The 12,716-nt window shown below is 42.1% G+C and overlaps 1 protein-coding gene across 5 annotated transcripts in view; it reads right to left on the reverse strand.

The window, feature by feature from the left end:
• padi2 (peptidyl arginine deiminase, type II) overlaps positions 1 to 12,716 on the reverse strand; it is a 52,407-nt gene that overhangs the window by 10,110 nt on the left and 29,581 nt on the right. For all 5 annotated transcript variants that reach the window (XM_052038959.1, XM_052038958.1, XM_052038960.1 and 2 more), the window contains 4 exons: positions 12,430 to 12,587; positions 10,149 to 10,252; positions 7,364 to 7,475; positions 2,738 to 2,845 (listed from right to left, as the gene is read on the reverse strand). In XM_052038959.1, the coding sequence (XP_051894919.1) occupies positions 2,738 to 2,845; positions 7,364 to 7,475; positions 10,149 to 10,252; positions 12,430 to 12,587 (482 nt within the window). The remainder of the gene's footprint in view (positions 1 to 2,737; positions 2,846 to 7,363; positions 7,476 to 10,148; positions 10,253 to 12,429; positions 12,588 to 12,716) is intronic.

Below are 12,716 nucleotides of genomic sequence, written 5' to 3' on the forward strand. Positions count from 1 at the left end.
AGGGGAAAGTTGTCAATGAAAGTTACCCCACATGTTGAAGGACAGGCAGAGAACATTTGTTGAGGGCAACCAAGTGGAACAAGCAACGAGGTGGCATGAGATGAGGTTCAGTGGTGGTTAGACAGCTGGGAATGGGAGAGGGTTCGTGAGCAAAGGAGGGATGGGTGCAAATTAAATTAGTGATATGTTGGAATAGTTCTGGGGAGAGCAGCAGGATCGTGGTGATACACAGGTGTTGCTGACAGTGCTGAGAAATGGCACTTATTCACCAAGACCCAGTTTGGATTTTGCTAGGACCACTTGGCTCCAGACCTCACAGATCCAGGCAAAACACAGACCAAAGCACTGATTCCAGAATTGAGGTGAGAGTGACTGCCCTTGACATCAAAGCAGCATTTAGTCAAGAGTGATATCAAGTTACTATTACTGGGAAGACACTCCAATGGCTGGAGTCATACCTTGCACAAAAGACGGTGGCTTTTGTTGTTGAAGATCAATCATCCCAAACATCAGTGCTGAGTTCCTCAGGACAATGACCTACATCTAATCATCAGCAGCTCCTTTATCAATGGACATTCCTTCCACCATAAGGTGAGAAGTGTGAATTTTTGCTGCTGATTGCCCAATGTTCAATACCAGTTTCCCAGCAAATGAACTAGTCATTGCCTGCAGCAATCAAGACCAAGGCAATATTCAGGCATGGGCTGATAAGTGGTAATGCCAAAAAAGTGCCAAGCAATGACTGCTTCCAACAGGGCATGGTCTGACAACCTACATTTGACTTAAGGGCATTAGCATGGTCAGGTCCCATTAACATTCGGGGGGGGGGGGGGGCGTGGGGGAAGCAGCGGTGTGACTGTTGACCAGAACCTCAACTGGACTAGACACATATTACCCAGTCAAAAGGTAGGTATTTTGCAATGAATGACTCCTCCTGACATCCCAGAGCCTTTCCATCATCTACAAGGTACAAGTCAAGAGGATGATGGAGTACTCTCCACTTGCCTGGATAAGTGCAATATCAGGAATCTTAAAGCCATGCAGGACAAAACAGCCAGCTTAATTGGTAACCCCTCCACCTAGGCTACACTTCCTAAACCTGGTGGGTTTACCACCAAGAAGGGAGTCAGGCACCAGGACACCCCATCACCTGCACGTCTTCCTCCAGGCTGCACATCATGATGATGTGGAAGTGCATCACTATTCCATTATCACTGGGTCTAAATCCTGGAACTCCCTACCCAACTGTGGGAGTACCTTCACCAGAAGGACTGGAGTTGTTCAAGAAATGGGGCTCAACATCACATTTTCAAGGGCAATTGAAGGTGTGCAATAAATGTTGGCCTTCCCAGTGCCAGATCCTGATAAATGAAATTGGAAAAAATGGGGTGACCAGAATTGCATGCAATATTCGAACTTTTTTGTTTCCTGTTTTTTGTCTCTCCCTGCTGTAACTAGCATAAAAATGAAAATGTTTGCTGGAGTCTATCTTCTCTTGCATTTGTGTTTGGAGCCAACTTCCTCAGTGCTTCATTCATGACTTAAAGATGGTGAAGCAGATCATGGTAATTCTTGGAGAACAACAAGGAAAGGTTTATCGCCCTGCTGTTCACAGCTCTCGGCAGCAAATGTGGGCAGACATCATTGAACTGGGCAGCAGCTTTTATTCTTCTTGACTATTTTTGAGCAGAGTGTATACATGTTTGGAGTTTCCCTGTACAACTGTGGTTGAAAATAAGTCATGTTTACGCTGGTCAAGGTCTTCGGGAGGTCTAAAATAAGGGGAAAGTATACAGTTAATGGCAGGACCATTAACAGCATTAATGTACAGAGGGATCTTGGGGTCCAAGTCCATAGCTCACTGAGTGTGGCCACCCAAGTAGATAGGGTGGTAAAGAAGGCATAGGGCATGCTTGCCTTCAGTGGTTGGGGCATTGAGTATAAAAGTCAGGAAATCGTGTTGCAGCTATTAAAAAAACTTTAGTTAGACTGCACTTAGAATGTTGCATGCAATTCTGGTTTCCCCATTACAGGAAGGATGTGGAGGCTTTGGAGAGGGTGGTAGTGTTGGGGGTAGTGGTGGAAGCAGATACAATGGTGGTGTTTAAGGGGCTGCTAGGTAGACACATGAATATGCAGAAAATGGAGGGATTTGGTTTAATTTGGCATAGTGTTTGGCACAGGTGTTGTGGGCTGAAGGGCCTATTCCTGTGCTGTAATATTCTATGCTCTAATTGATCAAGAAACCTAAAAATGTTGTAGTCCACCAGTGGCTTGATTAAAAAGCTCCTGAACAGGTGCACCACACTGGGTTTCCATCCTGGCAGCACCCACCCACCCACCTCCCATGACCATTCTCAGCACATGGTGACCTTAAGCTTCAGCCCATGGGGCAAATGAAAATCAAAAAAGCTGCAGATGCTGAAAATCTGAAATAAAAACAGAAAATACTGAAAAGAAAATCTCCACAGGTCAGGTAGCATCTGTGGAAAGAAAAACATTCAATGTTTCATATGGAAGAAGTGATCTGACAAGAAGCAAATTTGTAGTTGCAAGCCATACCTGGTCTTGGTTCTGAACTATCCTAATACAAGGAACTGATTGCCCTTGACAATCTGAAGATATAACTGTGTGATAAATGGGGTAATGTGCATAAACTCCAACAAGAGTCCGTACTTTAGGGGGGTGAGCAGATTGAAGGAATAAATTTTCAAGTTGCAAAAATATTATTCCTCACCAGGAGATATTTGTAGGGAAAATCCTGAAGTCCCGCATCTCGAGGAGAATCCAACACCACATTCAGGTACTTGTGAGGAGCCTCTGTGTAACCAAATTCAATTTCGTCCTGAGGGAAAGAATACATTCAGCATGAGCACTCCACAGAAAGATGGTGCAGACAAATACACCACTGTAAAAGAGATTGGTAACATTGAAGCAACATGGTGTTACGGACTCAGTGAAAGTCCCTTTAAGATAGAGAGTGTGTGTGTTTGTGTGTGTGGGGCGTGCTTACGTCAATAGAAGATAAAGGACGTAATGACGTTGTTGCAGAAGAAGAAGAAGGAGAGAGAGAGAAGGGAGAGAGACACCAGCCTGCTTGTTTTCTCTATCGATGGATGAGAAACAATAACTGTGTTTGCCACTGAAATCCATGTATGGAAGTTGGAAGTAATCCGGTGGAGTTCACTTTGTTGCTGACCTGTAGAAGGAAACAGGTATTTGTATGTGGACGACCACGGTTCGGATGCTTTTCGGGGTGAGGAAGTCACTACCGAGTAAACACTGGAGTGTCGTTTGGGTTCCATCCTGGAACATTTGGATTTCGTATGTACTCTCTCTATGTTTTTCTACATCTACATCTTATCTTCAGACAACGGTGGTTGTTGAAGGAGCCCTTGTTCATGTTTCACCTTATGGCTTGCGGAACTGAACTTTAAGAACCATTCCGGAACTGGGAGTTTTGGACTTTGTCACACACACACACGAAGAGTTTAGTTTTGGGGTTAACGTTCGAGGTTTAACATTCTTGAATTCTAACGTACTAACATTTTTACTTTTATTTTACGTATTATCATAAGTAGTGATTAATAACATAGTTTTTAACACTGAATCATGCTCAGTGTGTTTCTTTTGTTGCTGGTTTGTGACAAAATTGGGGGCTCGTCCGGGATAGTTCCCAAGGTTAACGAGTGTCGTCTGGGATTGTACCCCAGATTGACGAGATTTGTTCGAGATTCAATCCAAAGATTTTTGAGGGAGCTCTGATAAATTCTTTTTTAATTGGCTTGTGTGTGTGGAAACCAGCAGCAATGGATATTAAGGCATTTTTGGAGTCACCAACCCAAAAGGGATTGGAGGTGGCGAAAAAGGATGATCTGATAAAGATTGCTACAAGGCTAAACCTTACAGAAGTAAAGCAGTCTATGAGAAAGGCAGATATTCAGAGACTGATAGCTGGCCATTATGTGGAAAAGAAGGTGTTTGAGAAGGAAGTGTTAAAACAGTTTCCTGGCAGTGAAATAGCAATTTCTGAGGCACAGGTGCAGCTGGCAAAGATAGAGGCTGAACGAGAGCAAAATAAATTAGAAACATGAACAAGGGCTCCTTCAACAACCACCGTTGTCTGAAGATAAGATGTAGATGTAGAAAAACATAGAGAGAGTACATACGAAATCCAAATGTTCCAGGATGGAACCCAAACGACACTCCAGTGTTTACTCGGTAGTGACTTCCTCACCCCGAAAAGCATCCGAACCGTGGTCGTCCACATACAAATACCTGTTTCCTTCTACAGGTCAGCAACAAAGTGAACTCCACCGGATTACTTCCAACTTCCATACATGGATTTCAGTGGCAAACACAGTTATTGTTTCTCATCCATCGATAGAGAAAACAAGCAGGCTGGTGTCTCTCTCCCTTCTCTCTCTCTCCTTCTTCTTCTTCTTCTTCTGCAACAACGTCATTACGTCCTTTATCTTCTATTGACGTAAGCACGCCCCACACACACAAACACACACACTCTCTATCTTAAAGGGACTTTCACTGAGTCCGTAACAATGGATATGAGGAAAGTAGAGCGACATGTGCAGGCAACAAGTAGATTCCATTGAGTATAACACAAGTGAGTGGGTAAAGAGAAAGGGCACACTTAGGTAGATGCCATAGCATTAGGATCTTGAGAATGGAGTGGGCTTCAGTGTTTTGCTGTCACCACCACCTGGAACCAACATTCCATCACTTCTGATATATTTACCCACTGGACCACAGTGTGGCATCAGCTGGTTTGACTCTCAAAGGTCCATAATGGAGAACTTGCTTATAAAATCATTATGCAACATTCAGATATTATTTGACCCATGCTACTCTGTGCTGGCTTTTGATCATGCTATTTACTTAGTCCCAGTGAAGTAGCAGGTAAGAGTAGGCTGCCCCTGACTAAGCTTGGCATTCCTGCACTCTGGAGATGAAACAAGTTTCAGTTGATACATTTTCATATATAAAAGTCCATTGAAAAGAATGGACTTCCCACCCTGTGAAATCTCTGCCCGGAAATAATCCCATCCCATCAACAGGGGCACAGAGCAGCCCTGCCAATCAAATAGCACTCAATAGAATCAGATTCATTATCACTGACTTGTAGACATGAACGTTGTTGTTTTGTGGAAACGGTACTGTGCAAAGACACAATTACTATAAATAAATAATAAGTGCAAAAAAAAGGAATAAGAATTGGTGTTCATGGACCATTCAGAAATCTGATGGCAGAGGGGAAGAAGCTGTTCCTGAATCGTTGAGTGTGAGTCTTCAGGCTCCTGTACCACCTCCCTGTTGGTAGTAACGAGAAGAGGGCATGTCCTGGAAGATGTGGGTCCTTAGTGATGGATGTCACTTTCTTGAGGCCGCTTGAAGATGTCCTCAATGGTGGGGAGGGTTGTGCCCGTGATGCAGCTGACTGAGTCTCCAACCCTTGTTAATATGCAAATAAGGCATGGTGGCATCAGTTCTGCTTCTCCTGTATTCTTATTAAAAACCTTGATCTAGGAGCCCATCAAAGCATAATGGACTGGCCCAGGTCTTAATAGACTGAAGTTAATCAGTAAGATGAAAGTATATGGGAAGTTTAGTTAAGTAGTTAAAATCTGGAGAAGCAGCATGGCTTGGGTATGTGGGAAATCACGTCTCACGAATTTGATGAAGCTTTTTTTGAAGAGGTAACCAAAAGGATTGATGAGGACAGGGCAGTAGACATTGTCTACTTGGACCTTAGTAAGGTTTGACAAGGGCCTGTATGGAAAGCTGGTCCAGAAGATCAGATCACACGGGGTCAAGTATGAGATAACCAATTGGATACAAAATTGACTTGGACCAAGTCAGAAGGTGGTAGTAAAGAGTTGTTATTCGGATTGAAGGCCTGTGACCAGTGGTATGCTGCAGGTATCAGTGATGGATCCACTGTTGTATGCCTTATATATCAAGGATTTGGTAGGAAGTATGATTAGTAAGTTTACAGATGACACCAAAATTGGTGGTGTGGTGGGCAGTGAAGAAGGTTTATCTAAGGTTACAACAAGATCTAGATCAACTGGGGAAGTGGGCCAAGGAATGGCAGATAGAATTTAACTCGCACAAGTGCAAAGTGTTGCATTTTGGGAAGTTAAACCAGGGCAGGACTTGCACAGTAAATGGCAGGAGCCTGGAGAGTGTTGTAGAACAAGATACCTAGGGGTACAAGTACATAGTTTGCAGAAGGTGGGATCCAGATAGGCAAGGTGGCAAAGAAGGCATATGGCATACTTGCCTTCTTCAGATGGGGCATTGAATACAAGAGTTGGCACATCATGTTGCAGCTGTACAAGACATTGGTGAGACTGCACCTGGAATATTGTATGTAGTTCTGGTCACCAACTGTAGGAAGGATCTGATTAAGCTAGAGAGGGTGCAGAAAACATTCACACAGATTTTTGCAGGGACTGGAGGGCTTAAGTTATAAGGTTAGACTGGATAGGCTGGGACTGTTTTCCCTGGAGAGAATGAGACTGAGGTGTGACCTCATAGAGGTTTATAAAATTATGAGAGGCACAGATAAGATGGATTGTCACAGTTTCCTTCCCAGGGTGGCAGAGTTTAAAACTCGAAGTCATAGGTTTAAAGTGAGAGGGAAAAGATTTAAAGGGGACCTGAGGGGCAAGTTTTGTACACAGAGGGTGGTGGGTATATGGAACGAGCTTCCAGAGGAAGCGGTAGGGGCGGGTACAGCTGCAGCATTTAAAAGACATTTGGACAGGTACATGGAGAGGAAAGGTTTAGAGGGATTAGACCAAATGCGGGCAAATGGGGCTAGCTCAAGAAGGCACCTTGGTCAGCATGGACAAGTTGGGCTGAAGGGCCTATTCCGTGCTGTATAAATCTGTGACTCCACGGTTCCACAGGTCTTTCACTTTACTGGATTCCAGTCTACTTACTCCTGGCAGTCTGAAGCTCTGCCTTCTAGCCTAAGGACCTAGCCTGCTCTGAAAGAATGTAAATCTCCTTTGTCACACTGTGAGCTTGTTCACATAATGTTCAGTAATCCTTGATATTAAGAAGGAAGTACAGAAACAGAGAGAAGATTACTTCAGACAAGATTGAGGTGGAAAACAGGGAGCTCTGTCTTCCATATTTTGCCTTGTCCCCATATCGCCTGATTCATTTGGTCTCCAGAAATGTATCTCAGGGGATTCTACTTCCCAAAGGATTGCTCTAACTTTTGTTGCATAGAGGAGACTAACTTGAAGGCATAATTTAGCAATCTGTCTGTGTCTGTGGAGATGAGAATTACTGTCACTTCGTGGATGCTCGGTGTTCGTGTATTTCAATGTTTTACCTGCATCCAGACATCTGAGAGATTCATGCTTTCAGGACAAACTGTTAGCTTGCACTGTGTCTTTTCCATGAAACTCTTGAATTCTTTCAGGAACTTTACATTTCTTTTTACACTGTTGGGAGAAAAATAGATTCTGGACAGTGAAACTGCCAAACTGCTGAAATTTTCTATGCTCAAGGGATTATAAACCAATTCAATGCAACCAGCTCATGCTTTAACCTTTCCAGTCACTCATTTTGCTAAATCTAGACTGCATCCCTCAAAGGCCAATGTATCCTTCTCCAGGTGAGGTGCTCAGAAAGACGACAATCCTCCAGAACAAGTCTAATCATCACGGGACAACTGCACACCAGCCTTCTTCAGAAACAGAGTTTGTTACCTATCTGAAACCTTATAATGACATCTAAACATAGATTTTCTTTTAGAATGCTCAGCTCTCCAGCAGATAACCTCACAAATTCTCAAACTAAACTCCATCTCACTCATTTATTCTACATAGTTTTCTATTTCTTCATCTACAACTATACTTAAAAAAAAACGAACATCAGTATATCATGACTGCTGCTGTACATACCCATTAAACATGCCCTGCACATCCTTCAATAACATTCAAACAACAATATTTTTAAAGGGGCTGTAACATATTAAAAATCACAAACCATTGCCCAAAAGCATGGTGGTGTAGCGGTTAGCGTAACGCTTTACAGTGCCAGTGACCTGGGTTCAAATCCGGCCACTGTAAGGAGTTTGTACATTCTCCCCGTGCCTGCGTGGGTTTCCTCCGGGTGCTCCGGTTTCCTCCCACATTCCAAAAGACGTACAGGTTAGGAAGTTGTGGGCATGCTATGTTGGCGCCGGAAGCGTGGCAACACTTGCGGGCTGCCCCCAGAACACTACGCAAAAAGATGTATTTCACTGTGTGTTTCGATGTACATGTGACTAATAAAGATATCTTATAAATAAAATGTGACCCCAAGCAACAGGAGATATCACTGCAAATGACCAAATCTACCAACCATCTACTGTATTTCAATCAGCTTCTTTCACATCCCAGCACTCAATTTTGTTAATAATTTCTTACTTAGAAACATAACTACTCGAAATTCAATGAAATTGAAAATCAATTTCACATTTTGGGTTGCAATGTGACAATAATCATTTTTGGGTCATTTTGCATTACTTGGAAAATTTTACCAGGCAGTTTCTTATCAGTCATGCTAGCATCTTAATGTGATTCTTTTTTTCAGAGATCTTAGCTGCCATAAAATTCTTATTTTGGACCTATATATGGAAACTTGGACTGATGCAGGGAAACTTGGACAACATTATTCTAGGGGAACTATTGAGTATTCTCAGGACAATGTGATCTTCACACTGCATGTCCAACTACACCCTTGGGCCTCACACTTTACACTGAAACAAGCCCTACAAAACCCAATCACCCTATGATCTCCTGGTCCACACTCTTCCTTCCACCCTCCCCAGCCTTCCAGTATCCCCAAACTGATTCCCAAACCACACCCAATCCCTCCCCACTCCTCCCATTTCCCTGAGCAATGTTGACCTCTTTCCCCCTCCCACCTCACCCCAAGTAATTTGCTGGTGCTCCCCATTCCACTGATCATCCATGTTTGACGAGCACAAAAAGCTGACAAACAAATGAAGAATGAGAAATGTTGTAACGTTGATGGGACTTTCTGTTGGGATGTTTAACCTGGGTTCTTGGGTTGACAGAAGAAAATCTCACTGTTTCAAAAAAGCCTACACAGCTATACTCAGTGTCTTGTTAAATATATATTATTCAAACAATAGCAATAAAACAAAATGATTATTATCAATAGCTGTATATGGGAGTTTGCTAGGCACATACAGGTTGTTTTCCCCCATCAAAAATATGAACTTCATTGAATTTAATTATATCTGTGAAGTGGACATGAAAATAATTATAAATGCAACTGTCTGTCTTTACAAATCTATTCTGACTTTCTCAGATCAACTTTTATTTGGTCGCGCGTTCTGATGTTGAACTAATGGGTCTATACTCCAGTGGAGTGTCACAGAGTTGTACAGCAGGGAAACAGGCCCTTCGGCCCAACTCTTCCATGCCAACCATGTTGCCCAGTGAGCTAGTCCCATCTGCCCACATTTGGCCCAAAACCCTCTAAATCTCTCCTACCCACTAACTAATCTAGATGGCTTTTAAATGTTGCTAATGTGCCTGCCCCAACCACTATTTCTGGCAGCTCATTCCAAATTTGCACAACCCTTTGCATGAAGAAGCTGCCCCTGATGTCCCTTTTAAATCTCTCGCCTCTGATCTTAAAACTTATGCCCTCTTGTTTTTAGCACCCCCTCCCTGGGGAAAAATACTATGTGCTTTCACCCTTGCTATGCCCCTCATGATCTTATATCCCTCAACCCCCTACATTCTAGGAAATGAAGTCCTAGTCTACACAACCTCTCTTTGTAACTCAGGTTACTGATGGATTATTAATTTTTGATTAAAAATACTCGGTAGCCAGTTTCTATCCTGGGATATTTATTCCTGCTAAATCTGGTCTCAATCTTGCAGTACCATCCAGTCATAGACTTCTTCAAAATAGCCCCAGAAACATCATAAACTCAGCCAACAAACTGCACATTCACAAGGTACATATAATAATCAGGCTTATGCTATCACTGTAGGTTCTTGTAATTAAATGATTCTTGTAACTAAACTCAGCCACTTTCGGTAAATGGATGTCTAGGTAAAGTCAGTGCAGTCGGTTAAGCAACATTCCCTTACCTGCACACAAATACCTCCGCAGGACCCAGAGTATTAGGAGTCATAATCCATGGAGCCAAACGAAATACGACTTGTTCAGTGAAAATAGGAATCTCTCGGTAAATCTGAAATGAAAGATATATTGTGATGTAGTTATTGAAATATTTTCATTGATATTTCATTTTGCACAGCAATTTCTGTTGCATTACCATTTTACCACAAAATCCAGAATCTTTGTTCTACAAGGTAGGTAAAAAAAATCAAATTCCAGAGAAAGTAGAGAGGGATAGATAGGACAAAGGAATTGCCTATAATAGGGTGAGGCCAAGGTTGCAAACAGGATAAGTTAGGATCAATGGATTAATAGTGGCAGTTAGAGAGTGATAAATCAAAGCTGCAAAATACAGGGCTGTTGGGTGTGAACTGCAAGTCAGACTTTGCTAATGAGGAGATCAAAACTGATGAATTCCACAGTACTTGCCATTCTGATATAGACAGAGAAAGTGAGTTACTTGAAGTTGTAGAATTCAATATTGATATATGGAAATGTCAGCTTGTTGTATTCTGCCAATGGTATTCATGCCATTGACTTTGGTTGAATAAATGTGAAAACCAGAGAACAACATGCTAAATGGTTTGGTTACCAAACTTGACCATGGATGAATTTCTAGGAAAATATATTTTGAAGGAAGATCAAATGATACAAAAGATACATCAGGTCCGTTCATATTTTTAACTTACATAATTAACATCAGGGAAGTTAGTTTAGGACGGCATGAACAGACAAGAATCGGGGACAGGAAAAGGCTTGTTGCTCCAGCCTGTCTCATGTGAGAAAATAGCTGAAGGAAAGGAACTGAAGTCTGTTGAACAGCAAAGGATCTGTCCTAATAATTCACAGATCAGAAAGATTCTAGCTTGCTTCTGCTAGTACATTACCAGAAGCAGGTTAAAAGAGAGTTGGGCAGCATGGATGGATCACTACAGGGTGCTAAGATTAAAATCACGCTGTCATAAATGTCCAGCTAAAACTTAAGAAACCAGAAACCTATTCATCTGGCTGATTCATACATTACTATGGGTGGGGTAGCATTTACTATGATTCATGTGTCCATTGGAGAAAACAGAGCTCATAAAACTTGTTTATCTCATATTTCTTAATAAAGCACAAGAACCTATCAATTTGGAAGTCAAAGTCACAGCGTCATACAGCACAGAAACGGGCCCTTTTGGCCCATCACTTTCATGACGATCTTATTGCTCATCTACACTCATCGCATTAGCCCACATATCCTTCTATGCCTTCCCTATTTAAATGTCTATCTAAATATCTCTGAATTGTACTAATTGTATCTGACTCCACCACCTCCTCCTCTGCCAACGAGTTCCAGGTATTAACTGCCCTCTGTGTATTTATATAAACAAAACGTACCCATCAGATCTCGGTTAAAACTCTTTCTTCCTCCCTTAAACCTATGCCCTCTTGTTTTGATACACCTAGCATGGGAAAAAGATTTTGACTATCTACCCTATCTATGCCTCTCATAATCTTGTACATTTCTTTCAGGTCATTCCTTTGCTCCAGGGAAAACAAACCCAGCCTATCCAATCTCTCCCCATAATTAAAGACTTCCAATCCCAGCAATAGCCATGGTGAATCTCCTCTGCACTCTCTCCAGTGCAATTATATCCTTCCTGGAGTGTGGTGACCAGAACTGCACACAATACTCCAAGTGTGGCCTAACCAGTGTTTCGTAAAGTTGCAACTTTGATAAAGTTGTAAACATAGAACATTACAGCACAGTACAGGCCCTTCAGCCCACGATGTTGTGCCAACATTTTATCCTGCTCTAAGATCTATCTAACCCTTCTCTCCCACATAGCCCTCCATTTCTCTATCATTCATGTGTCTAAGATTCTCTTAAATGTCCCTAATCTATCTGCCTCCACAACCTCTGCAGGCAGTGCATTCCACGCACCCACCACTCTCTGTGTGTAAAAATAAAAACTTGCCTCTGACATCCCCCTATACCTTCCTCCGATCACCTTAAAATTATGCCCCCTCTTGTGAGCCATTTTCACCCTGGGAAAAAGGTCTGTGACTGATCAAAGTTGCATAATGTCACAACTCTTGTATTCTATGCCCTGAACTATGAAAGCAAGTGTGCCATATGCCTCCTACAAGTCAAGGCAGCCAGAAAATTACAGTCTACACTGGATTCAACAGCTTGAACCTAATGTTGTATCATTGTACCAAATGCAACATTCAAAGAACATATTTTGAAATAGGTTAAAATTTTACCATGCTTTGCAGCAAGCTGAGGTTGATGGTCACCAGATTAGTAATCTTATCATTTGGAAACATGAGCCCTTCAGCAAAGAAATGAATTTCATTGTCCCCTTTTGTAAAATCCATAACAGCTGACATCTTCTTTCTCCCCAACACACTGGTCATTTTTGCTGCAATAGGACGAAATAAAGGAAAAATATAGAACAATCAAATGACAATAAAAAAGTTATAACCAAAACACAGAGTGGATCAAACTGAGCAATGATTTCAAAATGTTTTCTCATGAAAAGGTTTGCTAT

Source organism: Pristis pectinata, chromosome 26 (assembly GCF_009764475.1).
Source record: "Pristis pectinata isolate sPriPec2 chromosome 26, sPriPec2.1.pri, whole genome shotgun sequence".
Lineage (NCBI taxonomy): Eukaryota > Metazoa > Chordata > Chondrichthyes > Rhinopristiformes > Pristidae > Pristis > Pristis pectinata.